The sequence below is a fragment of the Myotis myotis genome, unplaced genomic scaffold (genome assembly GCF_014108235.1).
Source record: "Myotis myotis isolate mMyoMyo1 unplaced genomic scaffold, mMyoMyo1.p scaffold_m19_p_13, whole genome shotgun sequence".
In the NCBI taxonomy this organism is placed as follows: Eukaryota; Metazoa; Chordata; class Mammalia; order Chiroptera; family Vespertilionidae; genus Myotis; species Myotis myotis.
The window spans coordinates 48,531,760-48,559,199 of record NW_023416317.1 but is presented as its reverse complement, the minus strand read 5'-3'; the positions used below and the strand labels follow the sequence as shown (position 1 = coordinate 48,559,199).

General features: G+C 35.6%; 1 protein-coding gene across 11 annotated transcripts in view; it reads right to left on the bottom strand.

Moving 5' to 3' along the window:
* Nucleotides 1–27,440, bottom strand: part of GOLGA4 (golgin A4) — an 82,212-nt gene that overhangs the window by 35,982 nt on the left and 18,790 nt on the right. For 7 of the 11 annotated variants that reach the window (XR_004971620.1, XR_004971619.1, XR_004971618.1 and 4 more), the window contains 9 exons: nucleotides 25,769–25,834; nucleotides 21,242–21,556; nucleotides 18,691–18,738; nucleotides 16,360–16,416; nucleotides 14,859–14,957; nucleotides 14,380–14,509; nucleotides 13,277–13,464; nucleotides 12,905–12,988; nucleotides 10,756–10,903 (listed from right to left, as the gene is read on the bottom strand). Coding sequence is in view for 8 of the 11 variants with exons in the window: in XM_036333032.1 (XP_036188925.1) it covers nucleotides 10,756–10,903; nucleotides 12,905–12,988; nucleotides 13,277–13,464; nucleotides 14,380–14,509; nucleotides 14,859–14,957; nucleotides 16,360–16,416; nucleotides 18,691–18,738; nucleotides 21,242–21,556; nucleotides 25,769–25,834 (1,135 nt within the window). In the remaining 3 variants the exon portion in view is untranslated. Of the gene's footprint in view, nucleotides 1–10,755; nucleotides 10,904–12,904; nucleotides 12,989–13,276; nucleotides 13,465–14,379; nucleotides 14,510–14,858; nucleotides 14,958–16,359; nucleotides 16,417–18,690; nucleotides 18,739–21,241; nucleotides 21,557–21,713; nucleotides 21,825–25,768; nucleotides 25,835–27,440 lie in introns of those variants that run through there. The other 4 variants (XM_036333037.1, XM_036333035.1, XM_036333033.1 and 1 more) reach the window with 4 other exon arrangements.

The following is a 27,440-nucleotide window of genomic DNA, read 5'->3' as shown; positions in this document are numbered from 1 at the left end:
CAAAAACTTCTCTGGACAACCATGTAACTTTGATATAAAAACAAATCTATCTGATTTATTCACTTTATATGTCCAGAGCATAAAACTAATGCTGACACTCTAAATTTCAAAGAAACATTAATTAGCTGAAATTATTTTTAAAGATTCCTATACTGGTTTTACTGGTATTTGTCTGCCAACAACAAGATGGTAACTCTTAGATATAAATATGTTAGAAAATAAAGTATTTAAAAGACAATGTTGTCTTTGTTTAATTTAGATATTCCTTTACTATAAATTCTAGTGCTGCCCTGGCCGGTGTGGATCAGTTAGAGCGTTGTCCTGTACACCACAAGGTTGCAGGTTTGATTCCTGGTCAGGGCACGTACCTAGGTTGCAGGTTCGATCCCTGGTTGGGCATGTTTCTCTCTCACAATTGAAGTTTCTCCCTCCCTCCCCTCTCTCTCTCTTTCTGCCTTCCTCTCTTTAAAAATCAACAAACATATCCTCCCCTGAGAAATTTTTTTTTTTCAAATTCTCATGTCAAACTTAAAAAAAATATCTCACTACTAACAAGAAATTTCATTTCCTAATTTCTTAGAAATCAAGTAAAGTGATCAATTATGGGAAAGAGATTCTGTAAGGGTGCTTACTGCTTAGTTTGTGCTAATGGTTTAAATGTGGAAAAGGAAAACATGGAAAAAGGAATGATAACATTTTTAATGCTTGGATGTCATCAGCATCTTTGCATTACTGTCATTATTCAGCATGTAAAATTATAACTTAGCATTTCGAAGCACTTCTCAGAAATATTTTAAATCAGGCTCTGGAGAACCTGAAGATACTTTTTATATTCTTTCAGCAAAATAGAGTTTTAAATGAAAAACTTTTGTCAATTAAGCAAAATAAAACAAGACTGTATACAGTCAATTCCAAGTGAATTTTCCTTGTTTTTATTTTTAAAATTCCAGAATCCAGTACAATATAAAAACAGATGTAGTGCTCTCACTTTTTCAAACAAAAAAATCCATGCCACGAAGTTTAGATATAATCTTCCAATAATGAAGTTTTCTAACCACAACCAGAAAATTTTAGAATATTCTCCTGCATTAGATTTTAATTTTAGTGTTTAATCCACTGTTCTTAAGTCATTTGATTATCCATCATAATAATTAAATTAGATCTGGTTCCTCAGTTCTTTCCATCTAAATTTAATCTTCTCTCCCATCTTCTGCTACCATGTCAGAGAACCGTATAATTTTACTAGAGGCCTGATGCATGAATTCATGCAAGAATAGGCCTTCCTTCCCCAGTTGCTGGCACTGGCTTCCCTCTGTCACCTGGGACCCGGGCTTCCCTCATAGGCCCGGCTTCATCCAGAAGGTCATCCGGAAGGAAATCAGATCTAATTAACATATTATGCTTTTATTATTATAGATACGTAGAGATCTTTTTTTTTTAAGTTTTTATTTATTTCAGAGAGAGGAAGGGAGAGAGAAAGATAGAAACACTGGCCGAAACCGGTTTGGCTCAGTGGATAGAGCGTTGGCCTACGGACTGAAAGGTCCCAGGTTCGATTCCGGTCAAGGGCATGTACCTTGGTTGCGGGCACATCCCCAGTGGGGAGTGTGCAGGAGGCAGCTGATCGATGTTTCTCTCTCATCGATGTTTCTAACTCTCTATCTCTCTCCTTTCCTCTCTGTAAAAACTCAATAAAATATATTTAAAAAAAAAAAAAAAAAAAAAAAGATAGAAACACTGATCGGCTGCCTCCTCCTGCACGCCCCCTACTGGGGATTGAGCCTGCAATCCGGGCATGTGCCCTGACTGGGAATTGAACCAGCGACCTCCTGGTGCATGGGACAACGTTCAACCACTGAGCCACACCGGCCAGGCTACCTAGAGATCTTTTAATTCAATGTCCTTATTCAAATGCAAGAACTGAGGCACCCAGTTTTTTCCTCAGATGATAAATCAACTTGAATATATAGGCTTGATGATAAAACTTAAAATTGTATTTAACAAACAACTCTTACCTTGCATTATTTTTAAAAACTAAGAATGCTGACATTGATCAAGTTCAAGTGAGCAATAATATATCTTATTAAACCAGAATTTTTGGACCATGCAATTACTGATGGCTTCTAACTCAACAAAATGTAGCATGTTATACCTCAGACAGACATAAAAAAACTCAACTGCTTTCCATTCTCATCTTCCTTTACAAAAATGCTAAATACAAAAAAAGGCATTAAAACACATTGCATATATCCACACATAGGAAACGTACTTCAAACCCATTCAGGATTCTACACTGTACCACAAATGAAGCAACCTCCTTACAGGAAGTCTGTCTTCAATAATGAGTCCCATTTCAATGCTGAAGAGGATACACTGAGAGTTTACTTACTAACCAGAAACATCTCACTTTCTGATGTTGCAAAAACCAGGTACAGTAAATTGGTGTCCCAAATGAAACTATGCTAGGATCTTAATGTGAGTACTAAAGAAGTATGTTCTGAACAACTACATAGTTTATCTTGCAATTACCAATGAAGGACAAGTGAGTGGGGAGAATGAAAGCATACATCAGCACAGCTGACAAGTCTCTGCCAACATGCAAGAGTGCTCGGGAAAACCACGGTCACAGCACACACCAACGGGACGCTAAGCACAAACTGCCACCGAATGTTGCAAGAACACACTGTGTTCTTCCAAAGCAAAATTCAATGTATCTCAGGCAATTTTTATTTAAAAAAAAACTTTGAAAATATTTCTAGGCAAAAATTTAACAGTCCTCCGCCAAAAGTAAAATATGGAGGCCTTTTATTGCTAGCTCCTCACTTTCCACTTCGGATAAGGTTCATTCGCATCTATGGGAACTATAAAAGGGACAAATGCTCATTGCAAGAATTAAATGAGAAATGTTGGCAACAGCTCAATAATCCAACCATTCATTCATCATATATTTTGGATGTCTGCCATATGCAAGGTACTGGGTGACATAAAGAAAAATTTTCCACACACACACAAAAGTTGAAGTAGTAAGAAGGAGAGAGAAATAGAAGAATTAATCCTTAGGTAAAGGTAGGAAGAATGTGGCATTTGCTTTTGCCACTTCACCACCTTTTCCTGTCCTTATCCTTAATGCCCTTACTAATCGTATAACAAAAGCCAGAATTCTGAAATTCCAAGTAGCATTACGGGTTTGTTGCACTGTTCCAGAGGACATGTTACTATAAGAATAACAAGACCCACTTCTACTCCCACTACAGACAATAAACAAACATGCAGAAATGTGGGAAGGTTGCCAGTCCCTCAATGAAATGTTGATCCTAAGAAGCTGATTGAAAACATCAAAATATGAATAAGTAAGCTAGCGCCTAAGTCTTTATTCCAGCAAAAAAAAAAAAGCTGCAAAATGCATGTGATATTAAATTAAAACACAGGTTATACTACAAAATGAATAAAATGCAAATCAATAGAAAAAGCAACCAAAAGAATTTTTATCAGAATTCCCATCTAATCATCAACACTTGTGAATAAAAGCAAATCTAGTGGCAGTTTTCAAAGTGTGATCCAAAGATCCATGGGTCCTGAGACCCTTACAAAGGGCCTGTCAGGTCCTCCCTTTCCAAATACATATCTACATGAGGGGAGATTTTCTTCATATATTTCAACCGAAACAACATATCACAACAGATTAAATGCAAAAACAGATATAAAATCCAGCTATCTTCTATTACACTAAACAATGAGATTAGCAAAAATATAAAACAAGGCCACTCTGCACACAAAATTGTGTTTTGGAAAATACAGGTAATTTTCATAAAAGTATTTAACTAATACTATGTAATAGGCTTATAACTGTTATTTTTAAATGAACTAAACAAACATTTTTAAATTTTTAATACAATAAATATCACTACATATAACCCACATAAACAAAAGCTCTTTGTAATCCTCAGTAAATTGTAAGAGTATAGAGAGGTCCATAAGACCAAAAAATTTTGAAAACCACTCATCTAGAGTTTAAGTGAAAATAAAGTAATACTACCACCCAGTGGCACAAACCAGACACTGCAATATTTACATATAAATTGGGGCCTTCGGATATTTAATAAACATCACATGTACCATGGAGATCTACTTTTTAAACTACTTTCCAAAATGCATAAGAAAATTCATTTTGTAGATCAATTATGCTTTGACTTTTTAAAATGTATAGATCTATCCAAAATTTCATGTACTTTATATTAACCATATAGATTTATCTATTAAAAAACCTTAAAAACATCAATCTGATCTTGGAAAATATTAGGCTAAAGCTGAGTAGATGAAGGTATGATTCTGTAGAAATGTGTTCTTCTGCTTGCTGATGTTTTCCAGAACAGTGACAGTGCCATAAACAAGTGCAGGGTAGCAATGACTACCTAGATATATGGGTGCATAGCTACTACTGTAGCAATGTGTTGAGCACCTACAAATACATGACTATTAAATAAACAATCTATAATGAATAAAACTCTAATTCTATTTAAAATAATACATTTTCCATCAGCTATTCATTTAGTGCCAAAATATGTAACTTATCTAACATGGCAGACTTAACTATACTTTAAAGCATATTTTTTTTTTCTTTTTGCCTGAGAAACATGGAATTTTCTTTGTAAGGCTTATCCTAAGCACCATGATAAGAAAACAAATAGCCCTTACCCCAGTCCTGTTCATACAAGGCTTGGGAAAGGCACCATGATTCACTTATTGGCATGTGTGGATGCACAAAAATAAGATGTTTTGTGAGACTTAAGACTCCAAGAAAACTCTGTTACATAAATTATCAACAACTAACATAGCACTTAAATATACCTGTGATTTTTGTTTATTATATAAATATGCATAAATCTTATACTTTATTTAAATATATAAACTCTTTTAAAGGGTCTTTCAAACATCAAATAAATACATTCTACTGAATGTCTTTGGTGTATCAAACCTATACTATACAAATTAATAAAAAAAACTTATTTCCTCCACAAACACAACATGGCAATAAAAAAGCAAAGAATGTCATAAGCTAATCTAAGTTTTTAAATGCAGCCAGTCATATAAAACACATAACTTCAGCAAAGACAGGGTGCATGAGGGGAAACAGAGCTTGTTACAAAGATAGTGCACTCTGGAAACTTTCCTAATCCAAGCAGAATATTTTATTCATCTTGCATACTTGTAGGCAAGGACATTTTAAAGGAGGGGGTAGGAGTTAACATTCTAACGTGAGTTCTCTTTTTATATTGGCTTTATTTAAATCACTTAAAGGTAACTAACAAAAAAGACTAAAAGTCTATAGGTAAGAATTTACCCTGAGAAAAAATTCAAATATGAAATGGGTTGTATCTCAGGATTGTTATAGTATTATTCATAATAGTGGAAATATAAAATAATCTAGACATTAATCTGTAGGGAAATGGTTAAGTAAATGATGTGCATGCATTCTGACACAGCCATTAAAATGTTAGTACTTTAGCAACGTGTAAAAGTATTCCTAATATAATATTAATATTAAATGGAGAAAAAAGGAGCATGCAAATCTGTATATACAATATGGTAAAATATTATTTACAATAATGTAAAAATAAGAACTAGAAAAAAGACTAAATGGAAGTGTACTAAAACAACAGTGATATACTTTCAATTTTTTCTTTTTCCCAGTGTTTTTTGTAATATCCTGCATTAATAACTAGCCAACTACTCTCACCTCATATCCTCATTGAAACACACACACACACACACACACACACAGACACACACGACCTAGTGTGAATATTAGTAGCATTAACTTTCTATTACTGGTACTGTATTTAAGAGATAATATTCTAGACAATTAGCAATAATACCTAGCACCCATAAAATACAGTATTATGCACTTAAGCTAAATCACCAGATTTTTAAGTTTAAAAATCTGTTTACTTAAAGATATGACTATCTGTTCTTAAGTGGTGTCTAGAAAGAAATACTGTCAACAGTTGTAGTAAAATGATTATAACAAATGTATTTATTTGGCTTTTTTTACCAAATAAAATAAATAATTTTAACAAGGCAAGAATGATATAGTATGATACTTTAAAAACATGCCTAACAATTCCACTAGAAAGTAGAATAAGTACGATAGGTTGATATAGCATCCTAAATTAGGCATGTCACCATGTTCACATAGTCTCAATATTTTATGATAAAACTGTCCTTTTGAAAAATAATAAACATTCCAATTTCCTTTGTCCTCCAACATATGGGCGGCACCACAGTTCATCTAGAAAAACTAAGAAGAGCAGTGCAATAGACTGTTTTCCATTAAAAGTATGGGGAATGTAGTTGAACCAATTTTGACCTCCAGAATAAGCAAGCCAAAGAAATACATGTCAAAAATGATTAAATATATCAGAGTTAAACTTTTTACAGTTGAAAATACATTAGGAGAGTTTGTATTCTTTGGTAATTATTTTATGTAGATACTAAAGGCCCGGTGCACAAATTAATGTATGGGTGGGGTCCAGCGGGCCCGCCCAATCAGAGGGGGGTAGGGGAGCCCAGGGGCGGGACCAGTCGAGGGGAGGGGCCATGGGGGGTTGGCCAGCCAGCCCTGCCCCCTGGTTGAACTCCCAGTCAAACTCCCAGTAGAGGGACAATTTGCATATTAGCCTTTTATTATACAGGACAATTTACTTCTAAAAATCTTAACAACTGCAAGCTTTAATATTATTAATGTTTCCTTCACATGGCCAGCTCTTATGTACAGTAGGTCCTCGGGTTACGTCAGAGATCCGTTCCTACGGCGTGACATAACGCGATTTTCACTGTAAGTCGGAACCCACCTACATAAACACCTACATCACTCACATGGAGCACATACATAGCAGTAATGACGTGAAACAGTAAAAAAAATTTAAAAGAAAGATAACAATTCCTGACCTTTACTTGTGGTAAATAAATAATAAAAAACATAAAGCTCATATGTACATCCGTCGAAATGACGGAACTTTTCTTTTTTATCAATAAATGGGAGATGGCGACATAACCACAAAACGACGTACAGTTGAGTCCAATGTAACCCGAGGACTGCCTGTATTTAGCCTTTGAATTTTAACTCTAAGAAAAAAACAAATATTTAACAGAGCAATTGAATTCTCCAAGAACCAGATGATGTTCACATACTATTTATGGAAACTCTACTTCCTTTCAAAGACCTTTTCTTATGTTTAGCAATAAGTTGGAATTTTTTTTGTCAGTTGGCATATCCACTTTATATGTGAACTGTCTAAGAATCATTTTATATATGAACAGTTCAGTTCAGACTCAATTATGACCATTAGATGAAATGCAGTTGGTGTCCAAAACTAGTTCCCATAATAGACTTAAAAGGCAGTATCTTCAGTGTGAATGAGTTACAACTTCCTATCACAGCCCTCAATAATTATGACCCAAAATAAAATTTTAAATATCTATAAAAGCACTTAAAACTGTAATCCAAAGACTTTCCAAAGGGAATGTATATTAAATAACTTTAAGTCTTAATCCTACCTTTATTAATTTTTAATATTCTGACAGTACTATTAACAGAAAATTTTCTCAATTTACAGGCTATCAATTATTTATAAAAATATAGTCTTATGTAAATCATATTTAAAGACAAAACACATCTGAATTTTGAAGAAGCAAGAGGAGGAAGACTATTATTAAAGAGGTGACTAGAATAGTTATCTGGGAAATTTTTATCCCACATGTGAATTAACTACAATCTAGTTTCTACATTTCTGAAACTGCATCCTGGGAATCAAATCCTCACCAAATTCAAAGACCTTTTTTTTAAGTTTTCAGCCTATCTCCCCCACTTCTGGAAATGCCTCTGATATTCCCCCCAAAAAGTATAACTTTCCATAATTCCTATGACTTCTTGGTGCCTTTTTAATTGATTTCTCTCTGTTAAACTCATCCCTCTGGTTAAGAGCAGACTCTGGACTCAAAATGCCTGGACTCAAAACCTGACTATACACTTACTCTCTGTGCATGAATGTAGGTAAGTTATTTACCTTCTATGTTCTTGGGTTTTCTTATTTGTAAAATGAAAATAATAATACCTACTTCATAGGAATTGTGATGATTAAATATAAGTACACACACAAGTAAATACAAGTGAGGCATTTATAATAGAGCCTTGCATAAAATAACTGCTAGCTATCAGTAGGAGCAGCAGCAGCAGTGCATACATAGTGGGCATATTAATCAACTGAAAATCATTCTGCCACTGGTTTTACTACTGCCAATGCCATTACTACAACTGTAAAATCTCATCTTTTAGAGAAATCAGTCTCTCCTACAGATTGAATCATAGGCTTCGACCTTAAGCTAATGACTCCTGAAAGTTGCTCCATTTTTTTATTTCAAAACTAGAGGCCTGGTGCACAAAATTTGTGCACGGGGGTGGGGGGGAGAAGGGGGTCCCCTCAGTCCAGGACATCCCTCTCACAGTCTAGGACCCCTCAAGGGATGTAGCAGTGTGCCAAGTGGCAGGCAGCCAGGGAGGAGCTCGAATCGAGGACGGTGCCACGCCGCTCGCACTTATCCCAGGCCGCTGCGCCTGCTGTTGCTGCTCAGTAGTGCTGCCGCGGAGTCGGGAGAGGCTCCTGCCGTGGCAGCTGCGCTCACCAGCTGTGAGACCGGCTTCTGGCTGAGCGGCGCTCCCCTTGTGGGAGCACACTGACCACCAGTGAGCAGCTCCTGCATTGAGCGAATGGCCCCGGTGGTCAGTGCACATCATAACGACTGGTTGTTCCAGTAGTTCCACCTTAACAGTCGCTTGGGCTTTTATTATATAGACTAGAGGCCTGGTGCACGAAATCCATGCTCGGAGTGGGGAGGTCTCTCAGCCCAGCCTGCACCCTCTCACAATCCGGGACCGCTGGCTCCTAACTGCTCACCTGCCTGCCTGATCGCCCCTAACCCCTCTGCCTGCCTGCCAGATTGCTCCTAACCATTCTGCCTGCCTGCCAGATCACCCCTAACTGCCTCTGCCTGCCTGCCTGCCTGCCTGCCTGCCTGAAAGCCCCTAACCACTCTGCCTGCCTGCCTGATAGCCCCTAACCACCACTTCCTCAGCCCCTGCCACCACAGCTTCATCCGGAAGGACATCCAGAAGGTCATTCAGCTGTGCAGTCTAATTACACTTTTATTATTAAAGATTCCTACAAGTCAATTCTATTTGAAAAGCTCATGATTGGCTCAAATTAAAAGCATTTAATAAGCAAACTCATCATTTCACCCCATTCCTCAATTTCCCCATTTAGATGTCCTATTCTGATTTCACACTATTAATTCAGTTTCCTAAGCTGAAAATTTGGAGTCATCCTAGATCCCTCCTTTTCTTCTGCCCCTTGGAGTTGATGAAATACCAAATTCTGCAGACTGTACACGTCCTCCTTCCCAGGCCACAATCCTAGTTGAGGTGGCCCAAAGCACTTAGTCCCTCAAACCTGGGTTTCTACCTTTGCTTGTAAGTTTGACTTCCCTTCATTTCTTTTCTACGTAAAACACTAGCTTCCATACATTATACTTTCCTACTACTGGTTTCTTTTTGCCTACACAACAAATCTAAACTCAGCTACTCACCTTTTAAGATTTTAACACGTGAAGCGCCTAGCCTGTTTTGTCTTCCGGACGGAAAGTATAGTGTCAGTCACCGGTGACTGACTGGGCACTTAATGTGTTAATAGTTCCTTCATAATCCAACTTTGTTCCCCACTTCAGCAGCAATAGTTTTCAGTTGATTTACACACCCACTAAGGTCCCTGTGCCTGTTCATGGTCTTGTAGCCTCTGAAAATGTGTGCTGCCCCACCTCACTCTTTAGGCCCATCCTATTCATTTGAAGCCCAACTCAAAACTCACATCCTCACTAACCTAAAGGCACCAGTTCATTCTGCCATCTCCACTTTCTAATGCCTCTCCCTTCTTTCCTAGCATTACTCAGTATTGTATGAGAGGGCTGGTTGGGTCAAAATACTATGCTGGTCCCTACACTTTACAACCTAGCATTTATTATGTCAAAACATAATGCTATTATGTATAACACTGGATTATTCATTATTCCTTTAAAAAGCAGACAAGAGCCTTGGCCGGTATTGCTCAGTGGTTAGAGTGTCAGCCTGGCCAGTTTAGGAGCACATACCTGGGTTTCTGGTTCTAACCCGGCCCTCATCAGGGCACGTGCGGAGGCAAGCAATCAATGTGTCTCTCTCACTTTAATGTTTCTCTCTCCCTCCTTCCCTTCTATTCTCTCTAAAAAAATAAAAAATAAAATAAATGGAAAAAATATCTTCAGGTGAGGATGAAAAAATAAAAAGCGAACTATATCTTATATTTTGTTTACTCTAAAGCTGTAAGATAGCAGTTATTTAAGGCAGTGATCAGCAAACATTTTCTATAAAGAGCAAGACAGTAAATATTTTAGGCTTTGCAGGACACATATGGTCTCTGTCACATATTCTTCTGCCTTTATCCAACTACTTGAAAATGTAAAAATCATTACCAGCTGAGAACCCTACATAAATAGGCCATAGTTTACCGTCCCCTGCCTCCTCTGAGGAACAGTCCAGTGTCTTATACAGAGTCTCTACAGTTAAGCATTTCTATCAATCTTTAATTTTTCTAAATTGGTTGGAAAAGTTGCACTTTACATGACTTTTGAGCTCTAACATAAAATGAGTAACCCCTGAGTTCTTACCAGCTCTTTCAGACTTTTCTTTCTGTTCCCGTAATTCCTCTCCCTGGGTAGTCATCTGTTTGATGCGACTGCGAAGTTGAGCAATTTCTTCTTCTTTCATCTCCAGGGTTTCATGCATCTGCCGTTTTGTCTCTGCTATTACCATTCCCTAAACAGAAGGGAAGACTCTAAAGTGTTTGCATAACAAAACTGCATCATCAATAGCATGTATCAAACTTACTTTAAAAGGCAGAAAACAAAATACTTCTTAGTAAATACAGCATAAGAATTTTTTCATTATTTTATAAACTGAAATCTGTGTTTTTCACTATATACTACACTGTCTACTGTAATAACCTTGGTTATCTGACTTGTCAGTGTATTTTTTATTTACTGATATCAAAATAGTAAGCTTAATCTTTTAAGTATTAAAAACATATTTTAGTTTAAAAACTTATAATCTTTTTATGAATGTTTGCCATATTTCCCCCATCTTAGTAAACAGTTTATAATGAACAAAATACAGCCTTTTGTATTTGGCTCAGACCCTTCATGAACTATAATTATGAATCTGCGCTGTAACGTGGCGAAAGCCTCAGAGGCTCCTGAGAGTGTAAGGTTCTTCTGCCACACTGGGTGGACCAAGACCGTGGGGAAGATCTACCTGTTTTTCTCTTTCCCCTTGTGAAAGTCTATGTATGCACCACTAATTCTTATTATGTCAGTGAGGCACCTCCATTCCTCCAATTTTCTAATTGCTACTGTCTTCCTACTCTCAAATAACCTACACAAGAAATGAAGGCCACCAAGTCAGTCATTCATGACTAACAAAAAAATGGGGTGGTTTAACTTGTCCTTGAAAAGTAAGATTTTGTGACAGCTATTACCTTAAGAATAGCTTTCAGGGTTTATAAACCCCTGCTTTAATGTATGACTCTTTCAGATGGCTAATTAAATGAACAGATAAAAACTGGGTAAGTGAGGCATTATTATATAAAATTTCAAAACAAAATCATGGCCTTCAGTTTCCCCAAAATACCAAATCACAATAGAAAAAGGAAAGAGAAAAAGAGGGCAGTGAAACCTATAGATTAAAAGAAGTTTTAACAGTCATATCAATCACTTGCAATGAAAGAATTTTATTTGAATCCTGATTCATAAAAATGGAAAAATAATGTCTGAGACAAAAGGGAAATCTGAAACTAACTAGATAGTTGATTGTACTAAGATTAAATTTTTTATGTGATCATGATTATGTGGTTATATTTTTATAAAAAACAGAGTCCTTTACTTTAAAGATACATTAAAATACTTGTGGAAGAAATGATAAGATTTCTTGCATTGTTCCAAAGGGTTGAGGATAATGGGGGTTGGGAATGTACAAATGAGATAAGATTAGCCGTGCGATGTAAACTGTTGAAGCTGGGTGATGGGTTCATAGGAATTCATAACATTAATCTTTCTACTTTTGTGTTTTAAGTTTTTCATAATAAAAAGGCTTTTTTTTAAGTGGGCCTTCATACATTGTATAGAGTAGAACCTAGCAAAATGATACTATAGAATGAAAAGATTGCCAATACATTTCAATACAATGGCTTGACATGTTCTTAATTGCATGGCTACTGTAGCTATAAAGTAGCATATTAAAGAAAATGGTGGATGGTGTATATCCAACTGGGAGCTGCTTTTTAAAAAGGACCCAAGAACTTGGAACTGAAAGAGTTAAGTCAAAACTATTTGCCCATGAATGTTTCAGTTGTCATTGCTGCCACAGATACAGCTGCAGCTCTAACTCTACACTACCAATCTCTTTCTATTTATGCTTGTCTATTTTTTAGGCAATTTATCTAAAAGATTCTGTTTCCATTTTATTTGAAAGATAATACTTTTATCATCCATATTTAGCAATGCCTTAATTATAAATAACTTTTCTCTGAAGCATGTTATATACTATAAACAGATTTCTTTTACAAGTTATTCTAATCTATAAATCAAGAAATCAGAGAATCAGCTTCACATGACACAAAACTAATGCTAACAGTTATATAAATCTAGAAATTAAAACAAAAATATTTTTCATGGAAGCAGCTGCAATAATTTTGGAAAGCAGAAGTCTGAATGCTTCCAATTGCTTCCAAAAGTGAATTCAGTATCATAAGTATTGTTTTACCTTATCTTGTTCAAGCTGTTCAATTAAGTTCTTTGCATCACGTAATTGAGTGATAAGTTTAGTCTTCTCAGCCATATGAAGCTCCTAAAAATTTTAAAAATTTTAAAAATTCATTTCCATCTCTAATAAAGCTTCTCCTCATATGAGAACTCTAAACATTTTATCTAATTTGGATACTTCTCATAGTCTAGAACAGTACACAGGATGTCTCAAAAGTATTGTAACTGATATGAAGCCCAGAGCACTTGGGTGCCCTCTCCACGCTGTCTACAGGGGAAGGAAGAAGGCTTTGCAGAGGAGGTGCAGGCCACGCTGGGGCCTGTGCATCTAGCTTGATGGGGCTACATTAAACAAAACGCATTTGCTCTTTACCTTAATCTTTTCTAGCTCTTGAAGTCTTTCATCTAGTTGTTCCTGCAGTGCTTCTTTTTCGCTGGTTAACAGTGTACATTGTTCCTTACGTGACTGAATTGTTTCCTTACAACGCTGCAGTAGGTTCTCTTGACGCTTAACTCTTTGCTGAAGTATTTCCAGTGAGTTAGCAGAAGCTCCATCTCCAACTAGTAACAATAAAGCAGCACAAGCAGGGGCAGTCAGTGAGGAATATAAGGGCTTCATGAGAATAGTTAATTCTGTTAGTACATAGGACTGTCCCAACACTCTGCTATACTCTAAAACAGATCAGCAAGAGAGGGCACCCTTCCTTTGTCTTAGCTCCCATCCCAAAGGATTAATAAAGTATTCCTTCCAATGTATTCTAATCTGTCCCAGGAAAGAGTTCTGGTAAGTACACCTTTATCCATCTCCTTACATTTATGAGTGAAGTTTTCACCCCTCAGGGGAATTTCAGGGCCCTTACAAGATGGTTGCTCAGACAGACAGCTACTGTGGCTCTGGCTAGACCAAAAGTTTATCATAAATCTCTTGGAGACAAAGAGCTTGTAAATAAAAAGTAGAAATTTCATTGAATATGCACCTCAAAGAATAGGGAGGACTATACATGGATTTTAAGAAAAGAATTAACTACTCTTTTCCAGTTAGATAGCAAATAATAGGGCAAGAACAGACACCTTTGAATGCAGAAACATGTAAGTAATATTACTTAAAAACTTATAAACAAACAATTACATATTCATTAATCTCGAGTAGAACTATCCTGTTTATATGAAAACTATTGCTATCAATAAAACAGTATAAAAATTTTTTAAAAGTATAATATATTTATTTCAATTATAATGAAAATGAGGTGCTACTACTCACAGATTGTCAAGTCTTAAAACAATTACTTACTTTCTCCTGAATAACGACAACAAAGAACTAAAAAAACAACAAAAACTCTTGCATCTTCCTGGAAATGTTAGGATCAAGAACACTTTACACGTCTATCTTGGCCCGTATCTATTAGCTCATATCCTAGAGTCTCTCAACAGCCTCCTCTGGTTTTTAAATTAACGTTTTGACAAGATGAAGCTCACCTACTGCCACTACATCACTCTCTGTGTTTTCTTCAGTGACACCTTCGGCCTGTGGTTCCATTTGAGGGAGTGGTTTTGTTAAATCAATATTCATTGGGCCATTTCGTAGCCGTTGTTTCAGCAGAGAAACCTAAGAAAAATGTGCTTCATTAGAAAAAAAAATGATTCAAAAGAAAATATAGCAGTAGTACTTTCTTTACAACAGAGAGGACAGAGTAAAAGATACTTGTTGCTATACCGAGGGAAACAATTAAAATAAAAGTTTACTCCCATGCAGTTGATTTTTTATTTGTTACTTTCAATTATATCACAGTTAGCCAAAGGATAATAAATCAACAATTATCCTTAAAATTAACTGAGGAAAAGCAAAGTGTTTTAAAAATACCCCATTTTTAAAAACATTTGGAACCTATTACATATCCCATCAAAACTCCTTTTATTTTTCTCTATCCAAAAATTTCACACTTTTAATCTCTTACCTGAGTCTGGAGAACACTGATATATTGATCTTTTTCTTCTAAAGATGCATCAAACTCCTCTTGGAGATGTTTCTTTGCTTGCTGGTCCATTTGGAGCTCCTAACACATAAAGGATTTTTATAGGTAGTTTTTAGCATAAAACAAAAAATACAGACTTGAAGTTTTCAAATTTAAAAACATAATCTGGATTTGCATTCCTCTTAAGATAAGGTATCAGCAACAATAATTAAGAGATAATCAGTATTTAAAACATTAGTATTTTAAAAAAACATTAATATTTACACCAGCAAATAAGTTTTGATCCTTCAAGAATATGAAGATCCAAGAATAATATTTTGTAGTTGTAATGAATGCTGAATTGAGGATAAAAAAAATTCCTGAGAATAAAAAAAATTCCTGAAACTTCTACTCAAAATGCTGCTTTCTTTAGGTCCTTAATGAGCCTTCCTAACTGAGTCCAATGATCTTTAACTCTGTGCTATAGCAGTCACCATAATGATCTCCTCAATGTACCTGCTACCTGCTTTCCATGGCTTCAGGGCTCCCGTCTGTATTCCTCTAACAATTTCCTCTCTGCCCTTCCCTGATTCCATTGGCCTCTATCCCTCTGGGCTCAGTCCTGTGGCCTTGGTGCTTTTCCCTTACACTTATTCCTCTGGCATGCTAGAAACAAACTTCTAGAACATTTTAGATATCCCATCAAAACACCTCTATTTTTCTGGGATTCCTACTTTTCTTACCTGAAGTCTTCCTCTGACTTGATCCATCCCTCACACATTTGCTAAAAATTTTCCTCAAACAATATTTTCAAGGACTTATAAGCAACGCCCTCTTCTTACACTGTTTCAAATTTACTAATTCTCAAAACACTGAGGCACTAACTGTCCTCTGTTCCCCATCACGCCCACATTGCCCAAGATCTCTAAGTTCATCTACTGGTTTTTTCACTAAAGACTCCTAGCTTGACTTTCCCTCACAGTAGTAGTTTCCTAATGATGGTCTTCCAGAACATGTCCAGGATGAAGTTTTCATGAATCCATGGTGAAATAAGAAACAGAGGTCAATGTAGAGAGTTTTTCTTAGATTCAAATCTTTTATTTAAACAGCTGTACTTTATTCTAAAAATATGTCTTTCCTAAGACATAGTCTATTGCTAAGACTCCTATTTCACTAATTCCACCAACAATATACAGGCTGTAACAAAAAATGTATACACACTTTAACAGCTGATAGCCCAATTTTGAAAATGAAATACATTTTAATAAACACTGCCTATATAATTATTGAAGGTGTGTATACATTTTGGGGGGCACCCTATATAGCTGAGGAAAACCACGCAAACAAAAACTGTAAGAATTGGCCCCTGGTTTTGTAGGTTGGGCTGGTTAGTTATTGCTATAACTACTGAAGTACATATGAAACTATCCCAGCATGTACAATAGTTCTGATAAAAACAAGAGATTTAATTACTATTCTGAAAGTACTAGTCACTACAACTTACCTCTCTTAATTCTGAAATTCTCCGAAGTGCTTTATCCTGGCTCTGACTTAATATACCCTATAATTAAAAATAAAAATATAAAGTTGGGTCAAACAACTGCATGACATAGTAATACAAAGCAAGTCAAAAAGAATTATTTTTACAATATTACAACTGTTTATCTAAAAATAACCTGAGGATGGAGAGCTGGACTGAAAATCTTAAGGTATAACCATGTTGAAAATCTGTTAAACAAAGTTAAATCATGATGCGACAGAACTGTTCTGCATCTGGCTGTGGTAATGATTACACAAATCACATGCAAACCACAAAGTCAATTCTACTATATGTTAATTTTAAAAATAAAAAAAGTTAATTAAATCAAATCCCTAATGCAATTCAATTTATATCATTGCACCCTATACGTCAATTACCAATCTGTTTAAACGGGGTTTTTTGTAATTTAAAAACAAGACAGTCCTTTTCTATATTAAAAAAAAGAAAAGCCTGGCCAGTGTGGTTCAGCAGTTGAGCATTGACGCATGAACCAAGAGGTAACCAGTTCAATTCCCAGTCAGGGAACATGCCTGGGTTGCAGACTCGGTCCCTAGTAGGGGGCGTTGCAGGAGGCAGCTGATCAATGATGTTTCTCTCTCACCGATGTTTCCATCCATCTACCCCTCTCCCTTCCCCTCTCTCTAAAAATCAATTTTAAAAACATTAAAAAAGAAAAGTCCAGGAGAAAACCACAAAGAGAACTATAGATTGCTAAATTAGTAATCATATATTAAACTCAAGAAGCTAAAAGAGTAATAATGAAAGATGAAGTGATTCATCCTTTCCTGCAAGGGGAGAAAGGGAGTGTGAACAGGAGACAGGTGCTTTTCACTAAATTGAAAATTAAACCTGAAAAGTTATGGTCTGTGGAAACAAAGTAACTATATTCTTGCACAATATATAGTGAGGTAAAGAAATGGGGTAAATTTGGAGCTTTGCTGGTCTGTGTAGGTTAACAACAACAAAAAACAGAGAGATACAGGTAGGCAAATGGTTTGCTTATATGGTCCAGAAGAGTATGACTGGGTTCTATTTGTGGGGCCTGGTAAATGAATAAAACAAAAACCAAAGGCTTTCTCCCATAAAGCCATGAACACAGGTTTTATTTGATTTGGTATAACATAAAAATTTTAAATGCAGGAAAATGCAGTGCTGAGAGCGATGAAAATTGCAGTGCGTTATTTACAAGCACCCGCTCTGCCGTCTAACTGCCAGGAAGGGATCCCAGCTCTCCTCCCTATCTCTTACAAACTGTGCAACAATAAACAAGTCATTATTCCTCATTTCCTCACAGAAGAGATTTAAGGACTAAATACACCATAATGCCTGGCACCCAGTAAGAACTAAATAAATGTTAGATAGTATGAACAGTACTGATAATAGTGTTGGCAGTACTTACAATTTTAATTCCATTGGGTCTACTGAAAGGATGTTTATCAATTTAATAAAGAGGTTTCTAGGCATGCCAATATGGGCATGTACAGCGATGTAGGAAAAAAAAGCAAAAGTTATTGCATTTTATCTCCAACACCCTTTATATTTGGGACTATGCAACCACAATTCTCTACAGCCACTTAGTGATAGAAATACTACACCTAGAAATAAAAATCCATAGACAATTCATAGAAACACAGAATTTGGGAATAAGATGACCTTTTGAGAATGAATTTATGTAATATTAATAATACAATGAATTAAATCAGAACCACCACCCCACCCCCCACCCCCGCCGCCGCCACTTCGATAAAACTCACGTTTAAGAAAATATTCTTAAAAAACTAAAAGCCTGGCCAGTGTGGCTCAGTGGTTGAGCATCAATCCATGAACTAGGAGATCACAGTTCAATTCCCGGTCAGGGCACATGATTCCTAGTAAGGGGCATGTAGGAGGCAGCCAATCTATGTTTTTCTCTCCCCCTCTCCTTTCCTCTCACTCTAAAATCAATAAGAACATATCTAAAATAAAAATTTTAAAAGATGCAACCTGCAAACTAAGACATTAGGAAACATGTCTAAAAGAGCAAAACATGCCTTAAAACGAAACCTCTTAAGCACTTTAGGGATCACAAACTGAAAGACACCCATCCCTACCATTTAAAATCTCTGGGATACCTCCCTTTTTCTCTTTATCAAATCTCCAGTAATAGTAAAGCAGATTACTGCTTTACTATTACTGCTTTACTATATGTAATAATCATATGATTATTACAAGTGAGGATAGAACTATTTTACTATGAGATTCTTTCTAATTTTAACATTATGTATGAATCAATATCATAGCCAACAAATCACTTACTTGTAGCTTTTTCTTCTCTCTCTGAACAGTCTGATAAGCTGTTACAAGCTAAAATAAAGAAAAGGTCATCAATAACATGTCATTCCTAAATAAATGCAATTAATTATTCTAAACTCCACTAAAGCATCTTGTTATGAAAGTCAAAAAAATAAATCATAAGAATTCTCTTATATAACAATTCAACCTCGTTAGATGCATATACAGCCAAACTAAATAAAATAGGAAATAAAGTTCTAAAAAATAAAAGGAGAACTCAACTCTATAAAAAAAGATATTAAATCTCCTTTTGATTTAACCTTAGACATGTACTTCTTTAAGTATCAGGACCTAATTCATAGATAGGAATTAGAGCCAACTCGCCTAAAGGCAGAAGACAGCTCAAACAATAATCATTGACCAGTACCATCAGCAACAGCATCACCTGGGAGCTTGCTAGAAAATGAAATTCTTGGGCCGCACCCCAAACTAACTGAACAGGAATTGGGGGAGGAAGAGCAGGGAAACACAGGAATGTGTGTTTTAACAAGCTCTCCAGGTGATTTTTTGCTTGACTATGTAATTAATCTCTAAAATTTCCTTTTGGTTATAGGACCTGTGACTATGGCTGTGTAAAAATCTGATGAAAAGAACTCATAACCAACAGTTGAAAACTGGTTCCTAAAGAAATGTTTAACCACGTAATCTAACTAGGATATTTACTAGTAAACATTCTAGCACAACTTGGTGAAATTATGTATTGATAAATCTTTTAAACCTGTAAACCAAGCATGTCAAACTCACAACCACAGGCTATATGCCTCATTTATTTGGCCCGTGTTAGCCTTTGAGTTTCACATGCTTGCTATAAACTATATAGCACTACTCATCTGAAAGCTAAGCACGTGGCCTCAATTTAGACCTTACTTTAGAAGTGCTAGTGGCCTGTGAAGAAATAGGCTGCAGCTTTAGGAGGAAGAACTCCCCTATTCTGAACCTTGCCATTTTCCTTGGAAGGCTACTCTGTGCCCCTACATGCCTCTACTGAAATCTTGAGTGAAGAGGCAGATAGCAATGGAAAGTGCATTGGCAACAGAGATTATGAACACAAAAGAACACACAAAATTCTATCTAAGACTAGGACCCTCCCTTTCTTATTACCTTAAGACCAGATAGGGTAGAAAAGGTAAAGACAAAGTCTATAGGCTCTTTTCCCTAATGAGTTGCATAACTCTGCAGTAGCACAAATATCAGAACAACAGAAAGACATAGAATCAAATAGGACTCTGTCAACTGCTACCTATGTGACAGTAAGCAAGTTACTTAATGTCTAAGATTAAGTCTCTATGAGTCTCTAACCCCTATTCTACAAATGAGAGTTAATTGATATCTACTTCACAGAGATGATGCAAAATTAAATGGCACCATAAATATCAAATGCATAGTGTCTTACACACTTAAATATTAATTTTACTGTTGCCCCAGCTTCAAACTTAAAAGCCATAACTAAGCTAGTGAAAATAACATAAATTTAAATAAAAGTAAATACCATTATTAACTCTGATAGAAATAAAAAATAAATTTTAAAGGACAAAGTTGCCTGATTTCACAAGTGCCTCCTGAGATACATGGCTTTCCTGCCCTGTTTACATCTCTGGGTTCCAGCCAGCCTCTAGCTTTTAGCCTAATAATTCCTTTCTAGTTTGCCAGCATTCTATAGTTTAAAAAAAAATACTTTATATATTTCATCTAGGGGTTTTTGTTCTTTTTGGCTGCAGGTTAAAACTATCCATATTGTAGCCATAATTGGAAATAGAAGCTATGGCTAACTTTACATACTAACTTTGAATTTTATTATTCATTAGTTAAAATTAACTATAATGCTGATTTACAAACTGCTAAGACAATAAACTGTTAGGCATTGTAAAAAAAAATATAATAAGCCATAGGCAACTTGCTGTAGAAAGGTTTTCCTTAGGAAAGATCGTTTCAACTGCACAAGATGGGGAGAACTAATAAAATTCAACCTGAAGGGAAGATGCTGAAAAGAGAGATGGGCAGCACTACTTCCTCACTTAGACCTGAGAGTGTCATCCTCAGAGGGATAGAAGTTAAAAGAGTCATTTGAGGCAAAATTTAAATGTAGGTACAATGAAAGTGAAACAAATGTGTCAGAAAATCAAACTACTTAAAACATAATTGGGGTCTGTAATAATGAAAATCTGATTAGCAGAAGAGGTCATGTTGAAGCCACAGCACTTAGATAAACAAGGGAGAGGATGTGAGGAGGCAAGGTGATGAACTCTGCACTGGGTGTCCAAGCAGAAAGGCAGAGTGTGAGAACTAGAAGGCTACAGACAATAAGCTCCAAAACTTTACTAAGAGTCTTGCCACAAAAGACCTGAAACACTGAAAGTCTTTAACGAGATATTGCCAGAGATTACCCATCATTAGTAGCCAGTATATCTAAGGAATTGAGAGTTTTGCCAACCACAGGTATAAAAGCCACACCGTAACATGAATTAGAGAACAAAGGGAAGAAATTTTCCTTTAGGCAGAAAAGGCATGCTCCTACCTCAGAACATTTCCCTTTGTAGCTATTCAACCTTCGTTCCATTCTTCGCAACCACTGAATCAACTGTTCTTTGTTGAGGCTGTCCAAATTCCCTAGCGAATCTTCAGTCTCGCTCTCCATATCAGAGGGTGGATCAACAGTGGCAGCAGAGAGGTCCAGGTCAAGTCGATTCAGGGATTCTCTGGAAGATGTTCGTACCAAAGACTCTTTTGAAGAAGATCGGAATAAAGATTCCTTTATTGGACTTCGAAACAAAGACTCCATGGAAGACACCCGGAGCTGGAGTTTCTGTGCAAAAGTCTGTGTGTCACCTGACTGTAACCAAAAACCACAGAATATGTGGGTTAAAAATACACCTTTAGACTTCTATTATTCCCTATCACCAGCAATAACCTATTAAAAGCTCTAACATATTCAATTAAAATCCCTGACATTTAACATAATACATTGTTTTATGAAAAATAAGAGACACCTGGTTATTTCTGAAAAAGTGCTGGACCTGGAATCAGAGGACTGGGGTGTAGGTCCCAGGTCTGTCACCGAGCAGTGGAATGACCTTCACTAAGTCACTTCCTTTCAGTCTGCACATCTGTAAAAAAGGAAGCCTTCTGTTCTCTTGTCTCAAATCTCTTACCTACAAATCTGCCCCTGTCACACTGTCACCAGCCTGATGGTTGCAATAAGGGAGAGGGTGAGAAGATGGGTGAAAAAGGTGAAGGGGAATATAGTCAATATATTGTACACAACAGTTTAAGTGAACTGAACTTTTCTCAAGACTGAGACTGGTTTAATGAGATATATAACAATTTACCAAACCAACTCCAGGGAAGTTTCAGAAGAGGGAACTATGGGGATTCAGAATGAGTCACCCCAAGATGCGCCTCTGTGCCTCTGGGGTATGCCGAATGTTTTGAGCTAAAGGCAACTTTAACAACAGCACAAGAGAAAATTCTGCCTCTCCCTTAACTACCTAGAACAGTGGTCGGCAAACCTCGGCTCGCGAGCCACATGCGGCTCTTTGGCCTCCCGAGTGTTGCTCTTCCACAAAATACCACGTGCGGGTGCGCACATACAGTGTGATTGAAACTTCGTGGCCCATGAGCAGAAGTCGGTTTTCGGCCTGGGCGAGTCTATTTTGAAGAAGTGGCATTAGAAGAAGTGAGGGGTGTCGGTCGGTTGGGCGACGGGAGACAGACGTGGCGCAGGCGGGCCACGGGATACGCAGCACAGGGGAGGTACATTGCTTTGAGGTACTGAGGTACGTTCCCTGAGGTTGACCCCTTCCAACTCTCCCATCCACACTCGTCTATCTGAAACAAGTATACAAGACAAGTGTGGATGGGAGAGTTGGAAGGGGTCGACCTCAGCGAACTTACCTCAATCAGATTGAGGATGTTTTTAGCAAAGGCCAGCTTAGGAGTACCCTAATTAAGTTAATAACAATGTACCTACCTATATAGTTTAAGTTTAAAAAATTTGGCTCTCAAAAGAAATTTCAATCGTTGTACTGCTTATATTTGGCTCTGTTGACTAATGCGTTTGCCGACCACTGACCTGGAAGAACTTTAATTAGGGGTCTTGCCCATAAGAGATTATCAGATAACCTCTTTTGACCTATCCATAGGGCAGGACAAACTCCTGTTTACTAAGCATCTTCTCTTCTTCTCAACCTGCAATGACCCTTTGAAGTCCTCCAGAGCCCCCTACCTCATTCCTAGCTCAGGATGTCTTATAAGACCATGTTTCCTTTCTATCTCTGAACCTGATGTGAGGTCTCGGGCTCTCTCATGTACATGGATTCTCAACCATATGTATGTATTACATTTGGTCATTTTCTCTTACTAAAAATAAATTTAAAAAATAAAATAGTATTGTGGTAAGTTTGCATTGGGACAGATGTTATTAGACTTAGTGTGGTGATCACATTAAAAAATATATAAATGTTGAATCACTATATTATACACCTGAAATATATACCAACTACAAATAAATAAATAAACAGCATTCCACCTCTTAAAAACAAAAAACAAAAAGTAAATATTGAGAGACAGATAGAGGCATGTATACATAGGTAGGTTTGTGATAAAATAAGTACAGTGAAGTATCAGTGATAAAATCTAGGTGGAGGAACAAAACAAAAAAAGAAAAAAGAATCTAGGTGGAGGGTATATAGTTATTCACTTTAAAGTTCTTCCAACTCATATATATTTGAAAATTTTCATAATAAACTATTGAAAAATAAACGGGCAGTACTCAAAAATAGCAACAAAAATTTAAAATGCAACGTTAATACTGTAATTTATTTTATATTTAAAAATTCACACATGAATTTTTAAATATAAAATAATTTTCCCAATAATTAAAAAAACAACATATGAGAACTGCCATTTAAATCCCTGTATTTTGCTCTACTGAATTTAATCAATTCAGTTCTCATTCTGTTTTAATAGCATACAAATTCAAATGAGGCAATACATGGTAAAAAAACATAGCTGGAGTGATGTTTTGTGTCTAGCAATGATAATTCCATAGTACTATCAGTAACTAGCCACTGGTCGTTGGGCAAATAATTTAAACTTTCATGCCTGATATCTCATCTATACAATAAGTAATACTAAATCCTAGATTCCTCCTAAATTGCTAAAATACTAACACTATGATTCAATAAAACCATTTTACAGCTTCTCAGAAAAATGCTCAAATATTACCTGCTGTTTTGAAAAAATGTATTTTTCTCTATTGTGTGGTGGCATGTACTAATTATTTTCAGAGATCTGAGTTTTATAAGTCTGTTTGAAGTAAAAGGTCAGCTCTCCGCATTCTCTTTTGGAGATAAATGAATCAATTTCATTAGCTGAGTATTATGAACTGCATTAAACAACTTAAAATTTAATAGTATTTAATAGAAATTTTTCTAAAATACACACTTTTCTGCCTTCTTAAATAAGGACAATGAGTAAACCTTTAAAATGATGTCCATGCCACAATTATTATATTGTGTGCCAAAATTATTAATTTACACAAGATGTCCAACCCAGTTTTAAGAGGGTCATAGACAGCTATGCCTTATGAACTCCTGGGCTTGCTTTTACCATCTCTTCTAGCGTGGTATAAACTCTGATTTCCTGCGGCTGTCAAGATGCCCAACCATAATAAGCATTCTACCCCTTCATCAACATACACTGTTACTAATTTGCTAACAACCAATACCCAATTTGTCAGAAATCTGTTTAAAGGTAAACAGACTCTAAGTGAAAACATCTCCTTGTTATGAGAATTAAATGAGATCATATATATAAAATGGTTAATAATGCCTGACAACAGAGTAAATACTCAGTAAATGCTATCTTTTTTTTTTTTTAGGAAAATATTTGTTGTTTTTTAAGGAAGTTCAAAGCCTTTAGTGAGCCTTACTTCCTGAATATCACCCATGTTTATTATTTAACTTAATTAAAACTTAAGTCTCTCTCAAATAGTTATCTTTCATTTTATTTTTTGCATTTGTAACTATATTTAGTCTTTTTAAACTATTCTATAAGAGAAGGAAAAAAGTATTCCAAAAAATATTCTTTAATAATATTCCTTAAAGATCATTGGATCTGTCCAGTACCATTTAGATTTGGTGCCTCTCAATTTTTACCCTTACCTCATGGCACCTATAGAAAATGATGTATTTGTAGAAGACTTGGGATTTATTGGGGATGCTGCTCAAGGCCCGAGTCAACAAGCCCAGGGACTCGGATTATGGCCAGAGCCTTATCAGCCTCCCCCAAAGGATCTCAGATCACAGGTGACCTTTTCATGGAGTTTGGGAAACTGTAATTTATACATTTGCTAGACAATATTTTAGGATTTTTAGTCTACATAATTTAGTTCATAAATCATTTAGGTCATAATTTGTATACATTCATGCTCCAGGTTCACAAAATTAGAAATGTTATTTCCCTACAAAAGAGACAGCTGAAAATAGCCAGGTTAATGATAATAATCATCACTAAAGCCAAAGTAAACAAATGTTCACTTCCGACACTGCCATCATCATGTTTTTCATGAATTTTTTCTTTCTTTTTTGGAAGGAGTCAAAAGAATGTCACTTAGCCCCAATCACAAATAACTTTTGAGTATCAAAGATAACCTAAATTCTCTGCATTAGCACATTTAAGAGCAAACTTTAAAATAAATTTCATTTCTTTCATAATCCCCTTTCAAATTATTTAACGTAACGTCTTTCAATATGACTTTCTCTATTTTCTTTACAACTATAAAGTCGTATTTCTTTTTTCAAAACATTTTCTCTTTACCACCATTAATTTTTTAAATGAGTAATAATAGAATCTTACATGACTGGTGTATATATAAAAATCACAGTTTTTTTCCAAGAAATCATCAACAAACCTAGATTTACCATACATACTGTATCAAATGTTTGGACATCACTGTTCCAATGTAAAGTCAAATGCTACTATTATAGATTGACCAACACTCTGAAAGGACTTGCCATTTTTTTAAATAAAATGAATAACATACCTGAGGAGTCATCAGTTCACTTCCATTAATACTGTCCGGAGATTTTGTGGCTTGGAGAGATATATTCTAAAAAGAACAAAGAGATATTGTAAAGAAAAGGAAAAAAAGACTAAAGTTTTAAAACTGTTAAGAACAAAGGCCAAGTACCAAGCCCTATTAGATACATTTATCAAACAAAATTAGTAATTGTTCATTTATTAGAATGTCTTCATGCAAGGCAAAACTAGTATGGTAAGTATTTTAGAAAATTCATTTTGCTGCAATATATATAACTAAATAGCGAAGATTAGTATGTAGCAAAACTTATTTCAAGCTAATCACATACCTTTCCCATTATAATGTCCCCAGTTTTTCCCCCACAACAAAATTAACATAAGGGTTTCTATTAGCTAAACTCATCCAAACAGGAATCTATCCAGAAAAAGAAATAATATCAATAGTTCCCTATAATAAAAGAATATTCAAATTAAAGATATTTGGGCTAAGCTCTGAAAATTATCTTGGCAACAAGAAATACAAATGCCTCATTCGTTCGAAGCCAACAGTATAAATGACATTGCTGTGACAATTTTCAGAAAAACGTATAATTAAAAATAATCTTATTCCACATGTGAAAGTTTTAATCTTATCCTATTCATATGACAAATGCTCCAAATTAAGCAACATTCTGCTGATTACCTCATAGTAGCATAGGTTCTATGATAATGGATGAGATTCTTTGATATTCAAAATTCTATATTGCATTCATAATACACTAAGTATCTAACTGAAATTACAGCTTTAGAAGTAGCTCATGATAAAATAATCTCAATTTTGTTAACAAAAGCATTTGACCAAATACTAGCCACTACCAGTATGTTTCAGTAACTTGGTCTTTAAATAGCACATTTCCCCTACAATTCTACAGCTGACCAAGAAAAGGTCAAATATCTGACCTTACTTATTCTAAAATACAAGTGAAGGCACTCAGCTTTGCAAAAGTATTCTCAAATTTTTGAGCTCTCATTAGGTATTTGATACTAAGAAATTGTTAATTTTTAGGTATGATAAATGTATAGTGGGTCTATATTTTGTCTTTATCTTTTAGAAATATATACCAAAATATTTAGATACAATAGTAGTTCTGAAATTTGCTTCAAATAATCCAGTGAGGATGAGGTGGGGGTAAGCTGCATGTATGGAAAGGGTGGTAGTGGTATGGTTAGGGAAGTGGGAAGGGATCCTAATAAGATGGGCATGAGTTAATTGTTGACACTGGTAATGGATACTATAGGAGGAAAAGAATTCTTATACCACTATTGCTACTATTTCCACTTTTGTAATATGTTTAAATTTTTCCCTAATAAAAATGTAAATACCTTCTCCCTCTAATATAAAAAGAGTTATCAAATTTTATTAGTCAAAGACATTTTTTTAAAGTTAGACAGGAGAGAAAGGTTTGAGGAACACAGTAATTAACTTTTATCTTCCTGTTCTCTGCCATTTCAAAGAATTAAAAAGTTGCATACATGGCATATATTTGTGTAACATCATAAGTAATGTTTCTAGCCCTAAATATATACTACAAACTATAAAATAAAAAAACATTTTATAGGGATCAACAAATCTCTCAGCCAATCAGTACAGTGAAAAGCAATAATTAAATTATGCAAAAAGGAATGAAAGAACTCCA